Source organism: Sapajus apella, unplaced genomic scaffold (genome assembly GCF_009761245.1).
Source record: "Sapajus apella isolate SASKATOON/1434 unplaced genomic scaffold, GSC_monkey_1.0 scaffold94, whole genome shotgun sequence".
In the NCBI taxonomy this organism is placed as follows: Eukaryota; Metazoa; Chordata; class Mammalia; order Primates; family Cebidae; genus Sapajus; species Sapajus apella.
In genome coordinates, this window is record NW_022437034.1 from 3,445,377 (window position 1) to 3,470,858 (window position 25,482).

General features: G+C 45.7%; 2 protein-coding genes across 6 annotated transcripts in view; one reads left to right on the top strand and one right to left on the bottom strand.

The window, feature by feature from the left end:
* ASCC1 (activating signal cointegrator 1 complex subunit 1) overlaps positions 1 to 1,423 on the bottom strand; it is a 133,158-nt gene extending 131,735 nt beyond the window's left edge. The window contains exon 1 of the mRNA XM_032256294.1: positions 1,332 to 1,423. The gene's annotated coding sequence lies outside the window, so the exon portion shown is untranslated. The remainder of the gene's footprint in view (positions 1 to 1,331) is intronic.
* Positions 1 to 10,601, top strand: part of ANAPC16 (anaphase promoting complex subunit 16) — a 17,676-nt gene extending 7,075 nt beyond the window's left edge. For 3 of the 5 annotated variants that reach the window (XM_032256297.1, XM_032256298.1, XM_032256300.1), the window contains exons 2-4: positions 1,358 to 1,526; positions 9,059 to 9,133; positions 9,775 to 10,601. In XM_032256297.1, coding sequence (XP_032112188.1) covers positions 1,385 to 1,526; positions 9,059 to 9,133; positions 9,775 to 9,890 — 333 coding nt within the window. In that variant the 5' untranslated portion in view covers positions 1,358 to 1,384 and the 3' untranslated portion in view covers positions 9,891 to 10,601. Of the gene's footprint in view, positions 1 to 638; positions 677 to 1,357; positions 1,527 to 9,058; positions 9,134 to 9,774 lie in introns of those variants that run through there. The other 2 variants (XM_032256299.1, XM_032256301.1) reach the window with 2 other exon arrangements.
* The last annotated feature ends 14,881 nt before the right edge of the window (positions 10,602 to 25,482 follow it).

A 25,482-nucleotide genomic window follows, 5' to 3' on the forward strand; every position in this document is an offset into this window, starting at 1 on the left:
ATACCAGGGTGGGCGGAGGACCTGAAGTCAGGCATTAGAGACCAGCCTGGCCAACATGGTGAAACGTGTCTCTACTAAAAATACAAAAATTGGCTGGACGTGGTGGCTCCTGCCTGTAATTCCAGCTACTCAGGAGGCTGAGGCAGGAGAATCACTTGAACCCAGGCGGCAGAGGTTGCAGTGAGCCAAGATCATGCCACCGCATTCCAGCGAGGACGACAAGAGCAAGACCTCGTCTCAAAAAAAAAAAAGGAAAGAAAATACCGTAAACACTTTTTAGAATCTTTTGTTAAAGTCGTGTAAGCTTCTGTGGTAAAGGGAGTGTTTTGTTTTGAACTTTTGTAAGGTGTCATGTATTCAGTACAGTTTTCTTGTTAACATTTGAATTTTTTATGTGAAATATGATTAAATACAGCTGCTCTGTTGATACTAGACTATGATTTCCAAGATCATTTTCTGAACTTTTTTTGTTCCAGTTTTGGGACGCCACCAAGTGATAAATTTGGGTATTACATTTGGATGAAAAGGTTAAATTTTTTTTTTTTTTTTTTTGAGATGGAGTCCTGCTCTGTCACCTAGGCACTGTACAGTGGCACGATGTCAGCTCACTGCAACCTCTGCCTCCAGGGTTCTAGCCATTCTCTTGCCTCAGCCTCCCAAGTAGCTGGGATTACAGGTGCCTGCCACCACGGCCAGCTAATTTATTTTTTTGTATAAGAGACAGAGTTTTGCCATGTTGGCCAGGGTGGTTTCGAACCCCTGACCTCAGATGATCTATCCACCTCTGCTTCTCAAAGTGCAAGATTACAGGCGTGAGCCACTGCACCTGGCCAAAAGGTTAATTTTTAATGAGAAGGCCAGTATATATTTCCTAACTAGTTCCCCTTCCTTGGGAACAGAACACAGTGTTATTCTGAAATTTTATTTGGAAAATATTGTAAGTGAATTTCTTGATGTGGCTTGATCAGGATGTATCCAAAACAAACTGTCCTGTGAAGTGTGGTGGTTTTATCCTCATATAACATTTCCTCAGTCAAATTTCTGCCTTGGTGCTGCCATATCACCCCTTCATAACTCATAAATCACCCACAGTCGATCTCAGTTGACATCAACTGTTTGCTAATGGTAGGAATTTGTGTTTTAAGTGTACATACTATTCTTAAGCATGTTTTCAGTTCAAAACCTGACTGACATTTTGGCCTGAGACATCAATAAAAGATTGTGAAAGTAGAGAGTGTAGAAAAAAGGAGAGCTAACTCTTTACAAAACTGTATGCTGGCCCTTATGGCAGCTAAAATGAAATGTTGTCACTCTCACTTCCATAAACTTACCAATTGCTGTTTTTCTTTCTCTGTAGTGAAGTAAGAATTCTACTAGAGAGAAAATGGCTGCTTCATCATCATCCTCCTCAGCTGGTGGGGTCAGTGGAAGTTCTGTCACTGGATCTGGTTTCAGTGTCTCAGACCTTGCCCCACCACGGAAAGCCCTTTTCACCTACCCCAAAGGAGCTGGAGAAATGTTAGAAGGTGATCTCATGCTGCTTTCCAAATAATTGGATTCAGACCTGCAATGAATATCAATTGTAAAGAAGCTATTAAGTGGATTAAAGATGAGTTTGTCCTGATTTCAGCCCCATATTTTATCTCTTGTCCCCATCTCAAAATATCTTTAAAAACAAATCTTGCTCCGGAATCAGAATTTTTTAGCTGAAAAGGACTTTGGAAATCAAGGAAGTCATCTAGAGTTACTTAGATCCAGAAAAGTTAAGTGATTTGACCATGTCAAAGGCAGAGTCAGGGCTGGGCATGTTACGCATTATCTCAGCACTTTGGGAGGCCGAGGCAGACAGATCATTTGAGGCCAGTTGAAGACCAGCCTGGCCAACAAGGCAGAACCCCATCTCTACTGAAAATGTAAAAATTAGCTGGGCTTGGTAGAGTGTACCTGTAATCCCAGCTACCCGGGAGGCTGAGACAGGAAAATGGCTTGAATCTGGGAGGTAGAAGTTGCCATGTGCGGAGATCGTGCTACTGCACTCCAGCCTGGGTAACAGGGTGAGACTGTCTCAAAAAAAAAAAAAAGCAGAGTCAGCACTGAAACCAGGAATTCTCTTGACCTCCTACTCAAGTTTGCTTTATCCTGGCACCTGTCTACCTCCCCATGGTAGTAGGTTTGATATATATTTTTCTTTTTCTTTTTTTTTTTTTTTTTTGGGGGGGGGGGGAGGGGGGATGGAGTTTCGCTCTTGTTACCCAGGCTGGAGTGCAATGGTGTGATCTCAGCTCACCGCAACCTCCGCCTCCTGGGTTCAGGCAATTCTCCTGCCTCAGCCTCCTGAGTAGCTGGGATTACAGGCACACGCCACTATGCCCAGCTGATTTTTTGTATTTTTAGTAGAGACAGGGTTTCACCGTGTTGACCAGGATGGTCTCGATTTCTTGACCTCGTGATCCACCCGCCTCGGCCTCCCACAGTGCTGGGATTACAGGCTTGAGCCACCGCACCCGGCCGATATATATTTTTCTAGTGGGACTGATCTACAGATAGATTCACCCTGTCAGAAGGGTTCTAAGAGGAAATAAAAGCTAATATATTGCCCTTTTATGTGAACGTGACTCCTGACCCACCACAGGATGATGCTGTGTGGTTTTCTAGCACCAGAGCCAGATTTACATCAAATCTTTGACCATCTTATTCAGCACCACTGGCCGACTGGCTGGCCAAGATCAGGATACAGGCTGTAAGCATGTTACTTGAAGAGCTACACAAATAATTCTTAACAGGGAGCATAAAAATCATCCAAAGAGCTTATTTAAAATGCACATTTCTGTCCAGGTATGGTGGCTCACACCTGTAATCCCAGCACTTTGGGAGACCAAGATGGGTGGATCACCTGAGGTCGGGAGTTTGAGACCAGCCTGGCAAACATGGTTAAATCCTGTCTCTACTGAAAATACAAAAATTAGCCAGGCATGGTGGCAGGTACATATAATCCCAGCGACTCGGGAGGCTGAGGCAGGAGAATCACTTGAACCTGGGAAGCGGAGGTTGCAGTGAGCTGAAATCCCACCACTGCACGCCAGCCTAGGGGACAGAGTGAGATTCCTTCTCAAAAATAAAAATAAAATGTATATTTCTGGGCCCACCTTAGTGTTTCTGAATTACTATACGGTGTAGCTCAAGAATACGTCTTTTACCAGCATCCAGGGCCTTCTCTTGAAGGCAGTCTTCCATATTTTGAAAAACATTGGGACCAGGAGTGGTGGCTCAAACTTGTAATTTCAGCACTTTGGGAAGCCAAGGCATGAGAATTGTTTGAGACCAGGAGTTCAAGGCTACAGTGAGCTATGATCATGCCATTGCACTCCAGCCTGGGTGACAGAATGAAACTCTGTCTCAAAAAATAATAAATTTTTTAAAAGCATTGGGAGGCTGGGCACAGTGGCTGACGTCTGTAATCCCAACGCTTTGGGAGGCCAAGGCAGGCAGATCATGAGCTAGGTGAAGAGATCAAGACCATCCTGGTCAACATAGTGAAAACATGCCTCTACTGAAAATACAAAAAAATTAGCAGGGTGTGGTGGTGCGCGCCTGTAGTCCCAACTACTCAGGAGGCTGAGGCAGAAGAATTGCTTGAAACCGGGAGGCAGAGGTTGCAGTGAGCTGAGATCATGCCACTGCACTCCAGCCTGGCAACACAGCAAGACTCCATCTCAAAAAAAAAAAAAAAAAAAGCATTGGGAAAGAACCTATTAAAGATTTAAAATTTACTTGATTCTAGCATTTTAGTGCTTAATTATATATTGATCTTTTTTGCTTTAAGTACTGCCAATTTTTTTTTTTTGAGACCGAGTCTCACTCTGTCGTCCAGGCTGGAATGCAGTGGTGTGATCTCAGCTCACAGCAACCTCTGCCTCCCAGGTTCAAGCAATTCTCCTGCCTCAGCCTCCTGAGTAGCTGGGATCACAGGCGCCCGCCACCACACCCAGCTGATTTGTGTGTAATTTTAGTAGAGACAGGATTTCTCCATGTTGCCTAGGCTGGTCTCGAACTCTTGACCTCAAGTGATCTGCCCACCTCAGCATCCCAAAGTGCTATGATTACAGGTATCAGCCACCGTGCCGGGCCTTAATATTGCAAATTTACACAAGTATATTCTAAAACTAGGAATATCTGTGAGAAAGATACAAACTATAGGTCAGACAATGATTCACACCTGTAATCCCAGCACTTTGGGAGGCTGAGGCAGGCAGACTGCTTGAACCCAGAAGTTTGAAACGAAATCCTGTCTCTAGAAAAAAATGCAAAAATTAGCTGGGTGTGGTGGCATGTGTCTGTAAGTCCCAGCTACTTAGGAAGATGGGGTGGGAGGTTCACCTGAGCTTGGGAGGCGGCGGTGCAGTGAGCTGTGATCACATCACTCCAGCCTCTCCTCAAAAAAAAAAAGATACAAACTATAGTTGGCCTTGGGGGTGATGAATAATTAGAAATAATAAAAAGAGTTTTGAATTAAGCCAGTAGATTACCAGGTAGTGTATGTAATTAGTGATACATATACTTCTCTCTTTGCCTTTTTAATTGTGTTAGCTAAATACTCAAGTTATTATCACTGAGTCTGGTTGGAAGTAGTGAACAACTGGGGCCCTGTTTACCGTATTTGGTGCTAAAACTATATTATGGCTTCTTTGATATGCAACAGAGACCTAGTATTAAGGAAGTTTCCCACAAAACAAAAGTGGAAGACCCTTAAATTGCTTAATGAGTTTTATAGCAGCAGCAGAATCAGTATTCAATAATAGAGCTCTAAGATTAAAGTCATTTAAGTTCTAGCTATAAGAGGAATTTAATGCAGGAGGCACCTCCACAGTCTCCAAGCTATCAGCATTCTTTGTCAGTATACACCAAATTATGGGGAGATACTGAAGAAGAAAGGCTTCTGAGATTAGTCTAAATGATGTTCTCATGAGTTATAGATCTATCCATTTTTATTCCATCTCAATATGCTTCATGCATGGAGAAATGTGTTGGGTCTCTGTTGTAGGATACATTTATATTAAGTGTAAATACACAGTGCACAGTTTTGATTCTGTGTCTTAGATTTCAGGTTTTACCAATAATCTTAAAGCTGCTTTTAAAGACTGTGAAACATAATGTAGAGAAGCCCCTTTAATATTCTTAGTCAAATCAAGAATATTAAATTTAAAAGAGTACTCTTAAATGTGTATGAAGATATTGGATTTGCTACCATGTTTTTAGGTGATACTATTCTATTATACAATTAATCTAACGCACATGTACCTGACTAATAATAGAATATGAAAATAGAGCAGGAAGGGTTACCTGTCAAGAGTAAGGAACAAAAGCAGTTAGGAATCTAGGATGGATGCTGGGTTTTTTTGTTGGTTTTTTTTTTTTTTTTTTTTTTTGAGATGGAGTCTCATTCTGTTGCCCAGGCTGGAGTGCAGTGGTACAATCTTGGCTCGCTGCAACCTCTGCCGCCCGGGTTCAAGCGATTCTCCTGCCTCAGCCTCCCGAGCAGTTGGGATTATAGGTGCCTGCTGCCACGCCGAGCTAATTTTTATAGTTTTAGTAGAGACGGGATTTCACCATGTTGGCCACGCTGACCTCAAACTCCTGACCTCCTGATCCACCTGCCTCAGCTTCCCAAAGCGCTGGGATTACAGGCATGAGCCACTGTGCCCGGCTGGATGCTGTTTTTAATCTCAACAGGTTCACCTTGATGTTATATCTCATGAGTCTAGGATAGTAAACCAAATCACCTGTAGTTAATCTTGTGCATTAACTTTTTTGTGCATCTGCTCTCTGATAACCGACATCTCACATAAGCAGTATACAGCAGTTTTCAGCATTCTCCTGCCCTTGGCCAAAATTGTCTTCACCCAGTTATTAGTGAGCAAATTAGAGGCTGCCTTCCAGCCCACTAGTGGCCATATTTTTGTGACATTGTAAGCCACTGAAGTATAAATTATCTGCATTGTCTAATTTCCTACTGTGAGGTAATTTTTTTAAATGTATTTGTTACCATCCTTATTTATTGGAGTTGGTGATGGTGTTAGATTTGGGCAATTTACTGAACTTTTCCCTGTTTATAACCTTTGCTTGTCCCTTAAGAGGAAAGCTGATGTTTTGCTACTTGCAATGGAAGAGACTGCCCCCAGCTGACTCCACTCTGGAGAAATTCCAGACTTTAGACTGGTACTAATATCACATCTAATAGGATGTGGCTAAGAAGCAACTGGACTTTGTGATTAATAGGGAGCTGCAAATCAGCAAAAGTGTGTCCCACAAGCATATAGTGTGGTGGAGTGACATGCAGAGGTGCCTTTTTGAAAGTTTAGCTTATATACTTCTGCTTTGAAGTTCATTACCAAGGAAAATATGCAAATATCACAACTTAACCATTTTATCCTAATGGTGCCTGTGATGAAATGTAAATGAAAGGTGGCACTTCCAAGAGCTTCCATATACATCTTGGCCTGATCCTTATAGCCCATAATCCCACTGCCTTGTGTGCAGTGCTAAACTTCAGGATCAAACCACCTGGGAGGTAAACTCTAATTGTCTATGCTTTGCTCTTTCTAAAATAAAAGAGGAGTTTCAATGAGACTTTTTTTTTTTTTTGAGACGGAGTCTCGATCTGTCGTCAGGCTGGAGTGCAGTGGCGCGATCTTGGCTCACTGCAACCTCTGCCTCCAGGGTTCCAGCAATTCTCCTACCTCAGCCTCCAGAGTAGCTGGGATTACAGGCAGGTGCCGCCACGCCCGACTGATTTTTGTATTTGTAGTAGAGACAGGGTTTTACCATGTTGGCCAGGATGGTCTCCATCTCTTGACCTTCTGATCTGCCCCGCTTGGCCTCCCAAGGTGCTGGGATTACAGACATGAGCCACTGCACACGGCCTAACTGGACTTTTTAAGCAAGAGTATGAATAGGATAGTGAATGTTGACATATCATTTACACAGAAGACCTGGTGTCAACTGTTCTCAACAGTCTCTCTTCCTGTCGTGGAATTTATAGTTATTTGCTGTTCATTGCTTTTATCTTAAAAAAAACTCAGTGATATATTACCTTGTCTAGATCTTTAAACTGGATAGTCAGTGTAATATTTAAGTGGGTTTTTTTTGTTTGTTTTGAGATGGAGTCTCAGGCTGGAGTGCAGTGGCACCATCTCAGCTCACTGCAGTCTCCACTTTCCAAGTTCAAGCGTTTCTCCCACCTTAGCCTCCCAAGTAGCTGGGACTACAGGCATGCGCCACCACACCCAGCTAATTTTTGTATATTAGTAGAGATGGGGTTTTGCCATATTACCCACGCTGGTCTTGAACTCCCAAGCTCAGGCAGTCTACCTCCCTCGGCCTCTCAAAGTGCTAGGATTGCAGGCATGAGCCACCGCGCCCAGCTATTTGGTTAATTTAAATGAAAATACTGATTTGCTCAGTTTGATGATCAGCTCACAAATGACTTATATTCAGCCAGAGAAATGGGAGCTGGTGGAGAGGATGGGATCATATCCCATTATGAGGTTTGAAGGCCAGGCATGGTGGCTCTCGCCTGTAATCCAAGCACTTTGGGAGGCCAGGGCAGGCAGATCACCTGAGGTCAGGAGTTTGAGACCAGCCTGGCCAACATGGTGAAACCCTGTCTCTACTAAAAATATAAAAATTAGCTGAGTGTGGTGGCAGGCACCTGTAGTTCCAGCTACTTGGCAGGCTAACGCAGGGAGAATTGCTCGAACCCAGAAGGTTGAGGTTGCAGTGAGCCAAGATTGCGCCACTGCACTCCAGCCTGGGCAACAGAGTGAGACTCCATCTCAAAAAAATAAAAATAAAATAAGGTTTGAATTTACAGAATGTAATACTCTCTCTGAAGAGTATAAAGAGTATACATCCCAATAATTATATTTTAATTTTTTTTATCTCTTTGAAGATAATATTGGGAGGATGCCATATTGGTTATAATTTAAGCTCTTTGGATACTAGACCTGTAGGTTTTTTTACTGGTTATTGTGACTTCTGAAATAACATCTCCCTTGTGTGAAACTCAGCATGAGGTCAGAATGTGTTAGTCCTGTCTCCTTGCCACTTAATACCTGGCCAGCACAACAACCCGTGATTGATGGGTGAATGCTTGACGCCTAGTGGTGCTGACATGAACTACTGCCTGAAAAAGGACAGCTGTGTCCCCTCTCCCCATTTGTTTTAGGATTTTTGCAATAAAGCACATCCCCCCAAATGGTTTCTGCTACCCTTTTAAAAATCAAATGTTTCTACATGAGCTGTAAATTTTCGAGAATATGTTTTGCTGTATCAGCCCTTGGCTGACAAGGAATAGCATGAACTAGCTTATGTTTCACGATCATCTTCCAAGTGCTGTAGCAACTGAGTTGGCCACTTCTTGGCAGTTCTTGGCACCAGCACAATGGTAGGTTCTGAACTTGCACCATACTCTGATCGTCATCCAAAGTGCAGTGTTTTGGTTCATTTGGAAAATCAAGGTTACGGTTTGCGTTCACAGAATGAAATTTCCCAGCAGTGTTCTGTGATTGTCAGAATGATGTAATTTGATATATTAAAAATCAACAATTGTATTTTTCTCAGCTTTGTTTTTTAGACCGAAAATGACTTGGAGTTTTGGTGAACCTTTATATTTTAACACCACAGGAGCCAGCCACATGGCCAAATGTGTCAGCTGCCAGTGTTTGCTTGACATACAGAATAGGAGAACATTAAGGAACTCTCAGGTTGGGAGGAGGGAACTGTTGACCAGGACATCAGACTGAGGTTTCTTGTTTTTGTTTTTGTAAGCACTATTTTTAAACTCTTAAACAAGTAGAGGGACTATTTTAATATTCTACATATAGAAGAAATAGCCTTTATAACAGTCTTAGTTCTAAATGAAACAGAACTCATCTTTGTAAACATTAAGAACTAGATCCTGTATATAGAAGCAGGGAAAAGAACAGACAAGCTTACTTGGTTTATTAGAAGCCATAAAACCCTTAGAGGAGATTAAAACCTTTTCTCCTTTTCTTTGTAGATGGCTCTGAGAGGTTCCTCTGCGAATCTGTTTTTAGCTATCAAGTGGCATCCACACTTAAACAGGTGAAACATGGTAAGCACAGGAGTGTTGTGTACTTGACTGTGAGAATAAATTTGCTAGGGGGTGGATGAGGCTGTGACAAAAACCCCCAAACTCAGCAGGGCCATTTAAGTGGACTCCCTAAATTAAAGAACATTCTAAGGTCTTAATCTAGTCATAATATCCACATTGAGGCTTAAGGTTGGGGCTGGGTGCAGTGGCTCACGCCTGTAATCCCAGCACTTTGGGAGGCCAAGGCGAGAGGATCACTTCAGATCAGGAGTTTGAGACCAGACTGGCCAACATGGTGAAACCCCATCTCCTGAGGTCAGGAGTCCAAGACTAGCCTGGCCAACATGGTGAAGCCCTGTCTCTACAAAAATACAGAAATTAGCCAAGCATGATGGCAGGTGCCTGAAGTCCCAGCTACTTAGGAAGCTCAGGCGGGAGAATCACTTGAACCGGTAGGCGGAGGTTGCAGCGAGATGAGATTGCGCCATTCCACTCCAGCCTGGGCAACAGAGTGAGACTTCATCCCCCCACCCCCCCAAAAAAAGAATCTTTGGGGGAAAAAAATCCAAAGAAATTATTTTTATACCAGTCATCTTGGTGGCTGGTGGCAGTCCCGTGGGCAATACATTGTTGTATAATATTCTCTTCTTGACTCTTCACAGATCAGCAAGTTGCTCGGATGGAAAAACTAGCTGGTTTAGTAGAAGAGCTGGAGGCTGACGAGTGGCGGTTTAAGCCCATCGAGCAGCTGCTGGGATTCACCCCTTCTTCAGGTTGATGCTGCCTGGATGGTCACCTGTGGTGCACAGCTAGTTCAGAGCCAGTGGGGGACTTTCTCACAGCATACACAGCCATCCAGAGAGGTCCACAGCTACGCTGCTGAATTGTTAATGCACATTTGTACTTGGTTTCTCTGTATCTATTCATAGGCAACAAATACTTATATGTGTGATCTTTCAGGGAATGTTTTTGTTTATTTGTTTTTAAAAGTATTGGGAATCAGATTAAGACAATCGGTTTCAGAGAACCAGAAGGTTTGGGGTTAAGAGATATCTGTAAAATTTACACAAGCCAGGTAAGGTACATATCAGATTTAGCCAACTGAATGACATCTGTCCTGTCATCCATACAGTGCCTGGAAATATTCACCAGTCAAGGTCAAGGTCAGCCTCTGTGGTTAAAAATAGAACATTTTGACCTAAAAAAGTTATTTTGCAGATGAATGTGATTTCAACTCAGGACTATCCAAATGGGGAATTTTCAAATACTCATTTTTTCCCCCTTTTTTAGACATCAATTCTATAGATTCTTTTTCTACCTTCTTCTAGATATGCCAAATGCTGGCAAAAAGAATTGTTTTTTGGATATGGCAGCACTTGTAAAAATAAAGCAGTAAGCAAAATCCTTTTAAACACGGAAATCCTGAGTTCATCTCATTGGTGGACTCAAGCAGTTCTGTAGCAAATAAATCCTTTGAAAGAGCTCCAAATTGGTGTCTTTATCCTTTCAAAATCTCAGGGATTTGGGATGAGAAGAGGTCAAATTACTTTTTACAAGAAGGGAATCTAAAAACCATTTTTCCTAAACAAATGGTAGACTCGCTTTACATCAAGGATATTTGTCTTTATAGGAGTACATGAATTTCTCTTATTGATACTTAAGTAGATTTTTTTTTAAGAGACAAGCTGTTGCTATGTTGCTCAGGTTGGCCTTGAACTCCTGGCCTCAAGTGATGGGATTACAGGCATAAGCCACTGAGCCTGGCCTCAAGTAAGTTTTTATACCATGATAGGGAAAAATCTGGAAGGCTGAGAGATGTGCTTTGTTTCCCCTCGTGGGACCCCAGATTCCACAGTAAACAACTGGGATAATCATTTATTACATTGTATGCAAATTTTGCCTTAGACAGCGTTTGTCTGTTTCCTCATTAATAACTTGCACTGATCTACTTAGAGCTGCTTAATTATAAGTAAATATAATCCTAGTAGCAATTGGCCTTAATCTCAGGAGTTCAATAACATGTTCTACCTGATGGGAGGTGGTGACCTCATTCAGTCTGTTAAGAGTCTGAGCCCTGTGAAGTTAAACACCTGCTCATGGTCACATAGCCCAGGCAGAAGAAAATCTCGGAACTTGGAATAGAGCCCAGTTGCCTGATAATTAATCTCATTATTGTCTCTAAAGCAAATCAGAGACTGGGCATAGTGGCTCCCGCCTGTAATCCCAGCACTTGGAAAAGCCAATGTGGGCAGATCACCTGAGGTCAGTAGTTCAAGACCAGCCTGGTCAACATGGTGAAACTCTGTGTCTACTGAAAATATAAAAATCAGCCTGGTGTGGTGGCACACTCTTGTAATCCTAGCTACTCAGGAGGCTGAGGCACAAGAATCGCTTAAACCCAGGAGGCAGAGGTTGCAGTGACCCGAGATCATGCCATTGCACTCCAGCCTGGGCAAAGAGCGAGACTCTGTCCCAAAAAAGTAATAAGAAAAATAAAAAATAATGCAAATCGGAGCACAAGAAGTACCAGTCCACTAACTCAACCTTTTCCATATTAATAATTCTCAACTAAAAGAAGTTCCATATTTGAAAGCATTTTAGTTTTTAACAGTACTTATTAGCATCAACCATCTTGATAATCACCAAAGGAAAAATTTAAAATACCTAGACTGCCATAAACCTTTAAATTGGATTTTCAGTGAGAATTTAGAAGCAATCACTGCCTTCCTCTTAATTGTTTCATTTGTGTAACCATGCAGCAGAGGCACTGTGTTACCTCATCTTTACACTTTGGCATTGGAACTTATTACAGAATATTTTCTCTAAATTGGATGTTTCTTTATATAACCTTAGAAACCGAAGTGATCTTAGCATTAAACAAAAATGCTTTCTGAAGCACCTTTCCCATTGATCACTTAGCTGCCCTTTTAGTCTTTCCAAGAATAAGACTCTCACAATTTTTTGAAGAGAGTACCTCCCTCTCTGTACCTTTCTGTCAGACATGTCACATTATCCACAACTCCTGTTACTATGCTTTGGGCTCAAAGATGGTCCCAGTTGCTCATCTGTCATCTGTCATCTCTTGTGCCAGTCACTCACAGGCATTATTTATAATCCTCTGAATAACAGCAAGATACGTAATACCCCCTAATATAGAAGAGGAACTTGAGGCTCAAAGCAAGTGTCACTTGCCAAGGCTGCACGGCTAAGTCAGTGGCCAAATCTGGACTTCAGTTCAATTCGGCCAGACTCAAAGCAGCTTCTTTTGGATGCACTATGCCACATCCCACCAAACCCAACCCAGTACATTATATTAGGAAAAATCGTAAAACTTTTTTGATTAAATAATAAAATGAAGTAACTACCTGGAGAAAATAAGCCTTGCGCTACCTTCCCTTCTCCCTCCCAGGGCTTGGCAAAAAGAGAGCTCAAGCATGATGAAAGAATGGCTTCAGAAACAGGAATTAGCTGTATGCTGGCTTCTACATATCCTCTTAAGATTCAAGATGGAGAAAATATTAACAGCTTAGGGAAAGCTGTTCTGGAGACACCCAAGTGTCCCCAGAAGAGGGCAGATGGCAGCCAGTGACCAGGACCCACATTCGGCCACCCTAAGAGAGCAGGTGGTAACACTGCCTTTTGTGCATAAAACATTTTCCAAAGCATTTTCACTTACCTTGTCTCTTGATTTTCTCTCATCAACCCTGTAAATAAATGAGACAGATTTTTTGCTTTTTCATAGGGTCTCACTCTTGCCCAGGCTGGAGTGCAGTGATGCAATCATAGCTCACCGCAGCTCCAACCTTTTGGTCTCGAGCAATCCTCCCGCCTAAGCCTCTGGAGTAGCTGGGACCACGGGTGTATGTCACCATATCTGGCTTTTTTTATTATTATTATTTTTTTTTTGTAGAGACGGGGTCTCATTGTGTTGTTCAGGCTAGTCTCAAACTCCTGAGCTCAAGTGATCCTCAACCTTGGCCTGCATGAGCCCCCATACCCAGCAAACTTAAGATAGGCAAGTATTATTTTACAGCTGAGAGAACAGGCACAGAGAAGGTAAGATACCAAGATTATAGCTAATAAGCAAGGGGCTGAGTGTGGTGGCTCACACCTGTAATCCCAGCACTTTGGGAGGCCAGGGCAGGAGGATCACTTAAGGTTAGGAGTTCAAGATCAGCCTGGCCAACATGGAGAAACCCTGTCTCTACTAAAAATACACAAATCAGCTGGGCATGGGGGTGGACACCTGTAATCCCAGCTACTCAGGAGGCTGCGGCAGGGGAATCACTTGAACCCGGGAGGCGGAGGTTGCAGTGAGCCAAGATCGCACCACTGCACTCCAGCCTGGGTGACAAAGCAAGACTCTGTCTCAAAAAAAAAGAAATTGTTGATGTCAATCTGACACATAATTCCATGTAACTGTTTTGTCTCATGGTAATGAGATAACAATAGTATTTGTTTTACACAGTCGAACAAAATTTCTCTTTTTGACTTCACAATTAATTGTCTAGTATCAGCTTTGAAGTCCAGATGTTTCACTAATACACAAATGTGTTACTGATTACTGCTGTCCCCTAACTGACACCTGGAATGACAGTGTCTGGACTCTAAATCAGGTTCCTGACCCGAGGACCTCTCTTTACCTGCCCATTTACCTGCAGCCTGTGGCTCCCCTTCCCCACATGGCTGAGAGTCTTTGAATCTGCTGTTCCCAGTCTGAGTACCAGATACTAAAATGGTGGAAACTGGGCCTTAAGGCTAGAACCCTCACCTCTGTAAAGGGAAGAGGCCAGAGCCAGGAGATTTCTATCATCCAGAGGAAGAGGAGGAAGCTGCTTAGGAGCTGGCCCCCTTTCAGGCAAATGTAAAAAATATTACACTTAGAGGAGGCCGCTTTACCTTTCCCTGTCCTTTCGCCAAAGCACCTAACTTTGCCAAAAATATCTTGCCAGGCCTTCTAATTGCCTGAAGTTCAACCAAAACAAAGCCTTTCATTTAACTAAAGAGATGATCGTCTTAAGTAACAGGTACTTGGGAGAGTTAAAGCTTGGACTACAGGCAGACTGTAATGATACCAGATCTTTTCCTGTTTTCCCAGAGCTGAGTTTGGGATGGAGAGACACTAGCCTTCTGTGCATACATGTATTAGCATACGGTCAAAGAGAGGGTGTTGGCATTGTAGAGCTGAAAGAGACCTTAGAGGTCATCTAGTTCCCCCCTCATTTACATATAGGAAGTTGGGACGTTACCTATCTGGTTCACTGCTGTATCCTCAGTACCTAGGACGCTACATGGCACGTAGTAGGTGTATCATAGGTCTCTGCTGAGCGAATACATAGGAATTTGTGTGTTGTCTCTGTTTTAGAAACTACTAGCTATTTCTAGGCCAGGCGTGGTGGCTCATGCCTATAATCCCAGCACTTTGGGAGGGCAGAGTGGGCAGATCACCTGAGGTCAGGAGTTCACGACCAGCCTGGCCAAGATGGTAAAGCCTTGTCTCTACTAAAAATACAAAAATTATTTGGGTGTGGTGGTGTGTGCCTGTAATCCCAACTGCATGGGAAGCTGAAGCAGGAGAATCACTTGAACCCAGGAGGTGGAGATTGCAGTGAGCTGAAATCACGCCACTGCACTCCAGCCTGGATGACAGAGTGAGACTCCATCTCAAAAAAATAAATAAAGAAACTACTAGCTATTTCTAAGGCAAAATCCATAGTGGAGTAATAACTGAGGTAATTCAGATAGATAACGGGCACAGCCAAGACTATCACCCAGATCGCAGCCCAGAGCTCCTGTAACACCACGCTGACAGGTGGAGGCTATGGAACAAATGGAAACCATTCCAAAGCAGCCATCTCATATGATCCCATCCACCCAATGAGCCAAGGCAAAGGGCACTGGTGGTTCCCTGCCATCCTCATGGGCTCCTGCCATGGGCCTGGTGGCAGGATCACGTCAGCATCCACGAGCTAGTCTCACCTCACAGGTACTCTCATTTCTCTAGTGTGTCAAGTTTCCCCAGAAGGAGTTGTTTTCCCAAATCAGCCTGTTTCTTTTTCTAATATAAGCTGTTTAGAGGTCAGGTGCTGTGGTCTATAGCACTTTGGGAGGCCAAGGTGGGCAGATCACCTGAGGTCAGGAGTTCCAGAGCAGCCTGGCCAACATGTTGAAACCCCATCTCTACTAAAAATACAAAAATTAGCCAGGGCCAGGCATGGTGGCTCACGCCTGTAATCCCAGCACTTTGGGAGGCTGAGGTAGGCGGATCACCTGAGGTCAGGAGTTTGAGACCAGCCTGGCCAACATGGCAAAACCCCATCTCTACTAAAAGTACAAGAATTAGCTGGCATGGTGGTGCATGCCTGTAATCCCAGCCACTAGGGAGGCTGAGGCAAGGGAATCTCTAGAGCCCAGGAGGTGGAGGTTGCAGTGAGCCAAGATCGCACCACTGCACTCCAGCCTGGGAGACAGAGCGAGATTCTATCTCAAAAAAAAAAAAAAACCTGTTTACAGCAGGTAATGAAACAATATACAATTTGTTACTAACAGCAGTAGGGGGCTGTTCCTTTCCAAATGTCTTCTATTCTTTCAGCAGACACTTAGCACTCACAATGTGTCTAGTGTCTGCTAGATGCCAAGGATATGCTATAAAATAAGACACAGTCATCAACCTTAAGAAGTTTATAAATATTAAGAGGGACAGAAAGTTCATTTTAAGTGTATTAACTGCTCTGATTGGGAAAGTAGAAGGTGCTAGACAATGCCATAGCTGAGACAACCAATCCAGCTGGGCCAGGCATCAAAGAGGGCTTTAATGAAGGATGAGGTTTAGGCTGAGACCTGAAGAAAAAGTAAGTGGAGGCAGGGCGTAGTGGCTCACGCCTGTAATCCCACACTTTTGGAGGCCCAAATGGGAGGATTGCTTCAGGCCAGGAGTTAAGACCCGCCTGGCCAACATAGTGAGACCCCCACCTCTACAAAAAAATTTACAAATCAGCCAGTGATGGTGGCACGTACTTATAGTCCTAGCTACTCCAGAGACGGAAGCAGGAGGAGTGCTTGAGCCCAGGAGTTCAAGGCTGTGATAAAATGATTGTGCCATTGTCTGGGTGACAGAGCAAGATCCTGTCTCAAAAAAAAAAAAAAAAAAACAAGGCCAGCACAATGGCTCAGCCTGTAATCCCAGCAGTTTGGGAGATGGAGGCATGTGGATCACATGAGGCTAGGAAGTTCGAGACCAGCCTGGCCAACATGGTGAAACCCCATATCTACAAAAAGAGAAAAATTAGCCAGGGCACGGTGCTGGGCACCTGTACTCCCAACTACTCAGGAGATGGTGGCAGGAAAATCGCTTGAACCTGGGAGGCAGAGGTCGCAGTGAGCCGAGATTGCGCCATTGCACTCCATTCAGCCTGGGTAACAGTGAGACTCAAAAAAAAAAAAAAGGCCATGTCATATACAGGATTTGATGACTGGTGGAACTTGGATAACTCAGAGGAGAGGACTCCCAGGTTTTCTTGTGTCAGGAGCTGAGGGACTAGTGGTACCACTGACTGAGACAGGGGTACAGAGAGGAGCAGGCTAAAGAGATGACCAAGAGGTAGGTGGCTCCACAGGTCGGCAGTCTGGAAAGTGAGCTGGGCTGGAATTAGATTTGGGACTCAGCAGCCTGGAGGTGTTTATTAAGACAAAGGTGGAGAGTGGATAGATTGTCCAGGGAGAGAGCCCATGGAGTGAGGTGAGAATCACACCAAGGAGGGATCATCAGACATGTAAGGGACAGGCAGAGTAGGAAGATCCAGGAAAGCAACTGGCAGGAAGTCCCCAGAGAGACAGGGAACAAGGAATACAGCGTCACAGAAACCAAGGGGAAAGCACATTTTGAGAAGAAGGCTACAAACAGCAGTATGTGGTACAGCCAAGCAATTACGTGAGACAAGGGAAGGAGAAGGCCCACTGCAACCTCCGTTTCCCAGGCTCAAGCGACTCTCCTGCTTCTTTTTTTTTTTTTTTTTTTTTTTTGAGACAGAGTTTTTGGCTCTTGTTGCCCAGACTGGAGTGCAATGGAATGATTTCAGCTCACCACAACCTCCACCTCCCGGGTTCAAGCGATTCTCCTACCTCAGCCTCCCAAGTAGCACCACCATGCCTGGCTAATTTTTGTATTTTTAGTAGAGGCAGAGTTTCTCCATGTTGGTCAGGCTGGTCTCAAACTCCCGACCTCAGGTGATCCCGCCCACCTCAGCCTCCCAAAGTGTTGAGATTACAGGCATGAGCTACCGCGCCAGGACCTTGATTCTCCTGCTTCTTGAGTAGCTGAGATTACAGGTGCCCACACCACACCCATCTAATTTTTGTGTTTTTAATAGAGACAGGGTTTTACAACGTTGGCCAGCCTGGTCTCGAACTCCTGACCTCAGGTGATCCACCTGCCTCGGCTTCCCAAAGTGCTGGGATTACAGACGTGAGCCACCACACTCAGCCATTGGGGTCTTACCATGAAGACTGTTGGTAACTTTGTTTTCTTTTTTGAGACAGGGTCTCGCTCTGCCGCCCAGGTTGGAGTGCAGTGGCATGAGATCACAGCTCACTGTAACTTTGTCCTGCCAGGCTCAAGCAATCCTCCCATCTCAGTCTCCTGATTAGCTGAGACTGCAAGTGCATGCCACCATGCCTGGCTAATTTTTGTATTTTAGTAGAGACAAAATGCCATGTTTGCCATGTTGCCCAGGCTGGTCTCAGACTCCTGGGCTCAAGCAATCCTCCCTCCCCGGCCTCCCAAAGTGCTAGGATTACAGGCCTGAGCCACTGCACCTGGCTGGTGACTTTGTCTTAAGAGCAGCCATTTCAGGGTAGCAGAGACAGAGCCAGAATGCTGTGGGAGAAGAGTCAGGGGAAGGGGGGAAAGTGGGGCTAAATCCAGGCAACACTTTTAAGAAGTTTGACGGACCGGCTGGGCGCGGTGGCTCACATCTGTAATCCCAGCACTTTGAGAGGCTGAGGCGGGCAGATCGCCTGAGGTCGAGACTTAGAGACCAGCCTGACCAACATGGAGAAACCCCATCTCTAATAAAAATACAAAATTGACCAGACGAGGTGGCACATGCCTGTAATTCTAGCTTATCAGGAAGCTGAGGCAGGAGAATAGCTTGAACCCGGGAAGCAGAGGTTGCAGTGAGCCGAGATCGCACCATTGCACTCCAGCCTGGGCAACAAGAGCGAGATTCCATCTCAAAAAAAAAAAAAAAAAAAAAAAAACAAGACAAAGTTTGACGGGAATGGGAGGCAAAAATGAGGGATTGGGAGGGGGACAGCTCAAGGAGAATGCATAGCGAAGAATTCGGTTTTTTCTTTTACGATGGGAGAGGTCAAAGAAAAACGGGATAATTGACAGATCCCTGAGGAATTGGGAGGAGGTGGGAGCCAGAGTCTGGCTGGCATGAGGCGGGAGAACAGGACGGTGCTGATGTGAGTAAATGTGTGGGAGAGGCAGCAGGAAGAAGGGGCATTCCCATCCGATGACCTCTATTTTCTCAGTGAAGGAGAGGCAAGTTGGCCTACTGCCTGTGTCCCAGGGTCACAAGGCTTGCCAAGCCCATTCAGGGGCCTGTGGCAGTGAGAGCTATTGAGTGTGCAGGAGCCCCAATCTTTGGGGAAGTCCACTAGCAGCTCCCAGCAGCCTGGCAGGAGGAATGGAAAAAATGAGCAGTTGGTGGTTAAAATCTTGCGTGGCAGGGGTAAGGAGCTAAGCAAATTGTTGGTCTAGGCTAGAGAGGGAAGGAAGTGAAAACAAAAAGAGGCCCCCAGAGAGAAACTAACAGGGTCAACCGCTTATTGAGGGTCTACTATGGCACAGGCAATGCATAGGGAAAGAGAAAGAAAAAGATAGGGCACAGTTTCCAAACCTGGCATGCTTCAGAATTAAGCTGAAAAAAACAAATGCAGACTCTTGGCTTCATTCCTGGGATCTAGCAGGTCTAAGGGTAAGGGGGTCGCATGTGATAGTTATGTAGTCAGATCTGGAAGCCTCTTGGACCCATGGAAGTGACAGAGGCGTAAACAGACACACGCAATACATACTGTGGGATAAGGCCATGGCCCTGGTCTGTACAGGCTGCCATGGAAGCCAAGAGGACGTGGGGGTGGGAATGCCGAGGAGATGACAAGGAGACTTTCCTAGAGAAGCTAGTCTGCTCTTGAACGTGTCAAAGAGAACGAGCGCACGCCAAGCACAAAGGGGAAGATGCCAAGCACAGGGAACAGCATGTGCAAAGTCAGGAACTGCAAGTCCCTTGGAACACCCATGCGGAACTGCAGCTCATTTGGTGTGGCTGGAGCACGGCGCGTAAACGGGGGTGTGGTGAGAAGTCTCAGGAGGAGGAAGCAAGAACCAGATTGTCTGAGCCTTGTTCACCACGCTCTACTTTCCATCCAAAGCACATTTCTCTGAAAGAGCCAGGGATGCCTAAGAAAGAGGCCAAGAATCCCAACTTGCACAGTAAATAACTTAGAAAGCAGGCTCATCTGAGCCTGGAAGGCTTAGACCCTTAGGCTGGTGTAATGCAGCAAATGTGAACTTTGCAGACCACTAGGTGGTGAGCAGTATTTTTGCTTTGACTGCAGACAGCATTCACAGATTTTTAGTTTTTTATTTACTTTAAGGGAAAGGCATATGTTGTAAATACACAAAGAATTATGGAAGGAGCCTTCCTTCTGGGCTCTGAGCCAAAAGCCAGGATAAGAGGCAGCCTGAAATGATCACATTTAAAGTAGATGGACATTACAGAAAGATGTTTTTCCCCCAAATGGCTCTTCCTCCCTTTTTCCATGGCCCCTAAAAGCCTGAAGTAGACTCCCACACCCTTTCTCTCCCTCTCTTTTCTCAGAAATCTCCAAACATATATTTGAAGATAAACCACACAAACACGGACATTTGTTTAGCAAACTGAAAGGTTACGTTTGGGGGGCTGTTCAAGTCACACTCTACCCACTTAACTTTCTGCAGTTTCCAAAGTAGAGTCAAATTTGTAATATCTTACAAAGTCAGAGCAACTAAGCTTTCAAAATAAACACACAATGATCACAGGACAACCTAGGACTTTGCCACCCTAGGCCAATGTCATTCCCCAGAAAGGACTCAGGGCTCATTCTGTAATCCTGCTCCAATGCTCAAGGCTAGAGAATGCTTTGTGCATGGCCAGGCGCGGTTGCTCACACCTGTAATCTCAGCACTTTGGAAGGTCAAGGTGGGCCAATCGCAAGGTCAGGAGTTCGAGACCAGCCTGGCCAACATGGTGAAACCCCATCTCTACTAAAAATACAAAAATTAAGGGGGCCGGGTGCAGCAGCTCACACCTGTAATCCCAGCACTTTGGGAGGCTGAGGCAGGTGGATGACCTGAGGTCTGGAATTCGAGACTATCCTGGTCAACATGGTAAAACCCTCTCTCTACTAAAAATACAGAAAAAATAAATTAGCCGGGTGTGATGGCACGTGCCTGTAATCCCAGCTACTTGGGAAGCTGAGGCATGAGAATCACTTGAACCCAGGAGCCGGAGATTGCAGTAAGCCAAGCTCACCCCACTGAACTCCAGCCTGGGTGACAGAGCAAGACTCCGTCTAAAAAAAAAAAAAAAAAGACAGAGAATCATTTTTGTCCCAAGACCACAGCTTGAGTATAAGTCGCCTCCAGAAACCAATAGACTCAGGAGCCAGAAAGAAGGCAGAACGTTGTCCCCAAGGCATCTCTCGACACAGAGAGGTATCCATCCCAAGGGCTAGAAAAGATGCTGGAAGAACAGGATGAAGGGTCAAGGAGGAAGGCAGCCTTGCTGTCTGAAACACGGGCCCCGACACCACCTGTAGTTAAGCCTTACCCAGTACCCTGCCAGCCAAGGAGGGTCCTTATTAGGCAAATAGGAAAACAGAGGCTGAGCCCCAAAGGTCTGCAGCTTCACTTGACCTTGGGATCAATTCCTCCTCCAACTGCAAAGGGGAATTTCTTGCCCAAGGACAGGTAAGCAATCTCCCATTCTGAGTTACTGCAGTCTCTCTTTCTACCATGCTGGCTCTGTGGCCACAGTGCGCTTTCCACTCAAAAGAGTTAGGCCAGGCCAGGTGTGGTGGCTCACACCTGTAATCCCAGCACTTTGGGAGGCTGAGGCAGGCAGATCACTTGAGGCCAGAAATTCAAGAGCAGCCTGGCCAACATGGTAAAACCCTGTCTCTACTAAAAATACAAAAATTAGCCGGGCATGATGGTGCCACCTGTAGTCCCAGCTACTCAGGAGGCTGAGGCAGGAGAATTGCTTGAACACAGGAAGCAGAAGTTGCAGTGAGCCGAGATCACACCACTGCACTCCAACCTGGGCAACAGAGCGAGACCCCGTCTCAAAAAAAAAAAGGCTCCTAGGAGTAACCCAATTTGGAAGCTGCTGAAGGGGATGGAAAGTCTTTAATAACAAAGGCAGGCGTGATGATCAGGGGGACCTGGGCTCAGAACTCACACCTCTCATTGTGTACCCCAGGTCACAGGGTAGGTACAAGTAGCACCCAGGCACTGGGAGCCCTGGTAACACTCATCATGGTTAACACATGGTGAGCAAGGGGTTACTTTAGGTGGGGCATTGTGCCAAGCACTCCCCACACACGATGTCATTTACATAAAGACCTTGTGGGATGGGAGGAAGCAACCGAGTCATGGCAGGGATGGCAGGAAAGAATCCTACAGCCTAAAACTGATGGGTCCTTGGCTATATTACTTTGCCAGGGCTGCCATAACAAAATATCACAGACCAAGTGCTTTAAACAACAGAAGCTTATTGTCTTGCAGTTCTAGAAGCTAGAAGTCCAAGATCAAGATGCCAGCAAGACTGGTTTCTTCTGAGGGCTGTGAGGGAAAAAATCTGTTCCAGGTTTGTCTCCTTGGCCATCTTCTCCCAATGTCTCTTTACTTAGTCTTTCTTTTATGCATGTCTCTGTCCAAATGTCCCCTTTTTATAAGGACACCAGTCCCATTGGATTAGGGCCTACCCTACTGATCTCATTTCAACTAGACGACCTCTTTGAAGACCCATCTCCAAATAAAGTCACAACCTGAGATACTGGGGTTAGGACTTCAACATACAAATTGGAGCGAGGACAACACAATTCAACCCGCAACAACAATCTCTAACCCAGGCCTCTCTTTACTTTATTTATTTATTATTTATTTTTGAGACGGAGTTTCACTCTTGTTGCCCAGGCTGGAGTGCAATGGCGCAATCTCGGCTCACTGCAACTCCACCTCCCAGGTTCAAGAGACTCTCCTGCCTCAATCTCCCGAGTAACTGGAATCACAGGCATGGGCCACCATGCCCAGCTAATTTTGTACTTTTAGTAGAGACAGGGTTTCTCCATGTTGGTGAGGCTGGCAACTCCCAAACTCGTGATCTGCCCGCCTCAGCCTCCCAAAGTGCTGGGATTACAGGTGTGAGCTACCACGCGTGACCATTTTTTTGAGATGGGGTCTTACTCTGTTGACAAGGCTGGAGTGGCTCACTACCACCTCTGCCTCCCAGGTTCAAGTAATTCTCCTGCCTCAGCCTTCCTAGTAGCTGGGATTAGAGGCGTGTGCCACCACACCTGGCTAATTTTTGTATTTTGAGTAGAAATGGGGTATTCACCATGTTGCCCGGGCTAGTCTCGAACTCCTGATCTCAAGTGATTCCCCCTCCTCAGCCTACCAAAGTGCTGGGATTACAAGTGTAAACCACTGCGCCTAGCCTCCAGTTGTTATTTTTATTGGCAAAGTTATGAAAATCCTTGAGTGGGAAAGTGATTTGCACAGGCTCCATCAAGTTGACAAAACCAAGAATGGAACGTAGGTCTTTTGGGGCCCCCAGCCTTCAGCAGACTTCCCCAGGAGCAGCAGCATCATCTGCTTTTGGAACCCTCTTCCCCGAGAAGGGAATCCCTGAGCTTGGGCCAGTCTAGGAATCCCCCAGTTGAATCTACAGGCCTAGGACACATGAAAACCCTTTTACCAACCAACATCTGGAAAGGGACTCTGCAATGCCAGAGTAGAAGGAGCCTTATTAATGGAGCTTCATATAGGCATTGGGTCTTACTTTCAATGGCCAGGCCTCTCAATAAGGTGGCAGGAATGCAGTCTGTGCACGGCTCTGCCCTTTACTTGCAGCCCCCAACAATGCAGTTTGCCAGAAGTTGGCTGGGATTGTGCTGGGTTTCCGGGTTTCTCACAGGTTCTCCCTCCTTGTTCACTGTCTTCAGACCCACGTTTGCCTGAGGCTGCCCAGAGGCTAATAGGTCTCTATTTTGCTGTTGTAAAAATTCACAAAAGGCACTTTTTTTTTTTTTTTTGAGACAGTCTCGAACTATCGTCCCGGCTGTAGTGCAGTGGCACAATCTCAGCTCACTACAACCTCCATCCCTGGGGTTCCAGCGATTCTCCTGCCTCAGCCTCCCAAGTAGCTGGGACAACAAGCACGTGCCACCACACCCGCCTAATTTTTGTATTTTCAGTAGAGATGGGGTTTCACCATGTTGGTGAGGCGGGTCTCAAACTCCTGACCTCAGGTGATCCCCCTGCCTCGGCCTCCCAAGTGCTAGGATTACAGGTGTGAGCCACCACGCCTAACCCCAAAAAGGTACTTCTAAAAGCTTCATGCAACTGGCAGGAGAAACATAAGTTTAAGAGCCTTGCTCTTGCAGCTTCAAAAACAAGGAGGCAAAAAGTGAGATTGAATATAGCATAAACCACAGACTGAGTTGACAGGCTGCAGGGAAGGAAGTGAAAAGTTCACCTTGTCCTTCCCTCTAACACAGGATTGCTGGTTTTGCAGAGGTTTGCTTTTTTTTTTCATTCAATAAAAATAGCTCGGTGGGACAACATATTATAGCAATCGTGGAAATAAAAACTAGGAACCACATCATAGGATGTTCTGCTCCAAACTTGGCGCAGGTCCCCCAAGCAGCTCCAAGTTCCCTCTGGTTTAGGCAGCCGCAGCGGAGGCCCTCCCCTGTCCCAGGTGGGACTCGGCCTTCAGAGAGGAAGGGAGGTGGTGGAACGGAGGCATCAGCTGTTTCCCTTGCCTCTGGGCCAAGACCCTGGCCACAGTAGAAACACAACTTTGTCCCCTGTGTCTGCCTTCTGCACTGTAAAAAGTTTCCATCACAAAGGGTCTTGATTCAGGAAACCAAGGTTAGAGGCAAACGGGTCTTATTTGAAAATGGTCAAACCTGGCCAGGCCTTGGACTTCCTGCATTGATGGCTCTCCTGGGGCCTGGGACCAGCCCAGCAGGGTGGGGTGGGGCAGCAATGCAGGTTACAGGATGTGAAAGTGGGGACTGAGGTTAGGAAAAAGAATAAAAGGCTGTGACCAGAACACACCCAGCAGAGGCCATGTGCAGTTCTCTTCTTCTTCAGGGTTTCCTGTGGGTACACTGAGAACATTGTGTTCTGGCTGAGAACTTATCCGGCGGAGCCTGCTGCATACTCAGCCGCTGGGTCCTAGTGCTGCCTCTCCCCTAGCCTCAGGCCTGGTTCGCCTCCCTGCACCTGTGTGCAGCCCACTGTATGACCCAGGGAGGCCGTCTCCATTGTGCCCTCCTGCTGGGTGAGGCCCCCAGCCACCAGACTCCGAGTACTTAAGATTCTGACCCATCCTGCATTTCCAAAGCATCTTCAGCCTGCCGGGTGCCCTCCCACAGTTGCATTTCATGACCCTCACAACAAAACAGCCTTCCAATGACAAAACTGAGGTTCAGGGAAACTGAGAGGAACAACCAACATCAGTATTTATATTTGTTTGTTTATTTTAGAGAGGGGGTTTCACCTTCACCCAGGTTGGAGGGCACTGGCGCCATCATCACTCACTACAGCTTCCAACTCCTGGGCTGAGCCTCCTAAGCAGCTGGGACTACAGGTGTGAGCCACCACCCCTAACTCATTTTTGTATTTTTTGTAGAGACAGGGTCTCATTATGTTGCCCAGGCTGGTCTTGAACTCCTGGGCTCAAGCAACCCTCCCGACCAAGCCTCCCAAAATGTTGGGATTAAGACATGAGCCACTTTAGGGCCGGGCGCGGTGGCTCAAGCCTGTAATCCCAGCACTTTGGGAGGCCGAGGCGGGTGGATCACGAGGTCAAGAGATCGAGACCATCCTGGTCAACATGGTGAAACCCCGTCTCTACTAAAAATACAAAAAATCAGCTGGGCATGGTGGCGCGTGCCTGTAATCCCAGCTACTCAGGAGGCTGAGGCAGGAGAATTGCCTGAACCCAGGAGACGGAGGTTGCGGTGAGCCGAGATTGCGCCATTGCACTCCAGCCTGGGTAACAAGAGCGAAACTCCGTCTCAAAAAAAAAAAA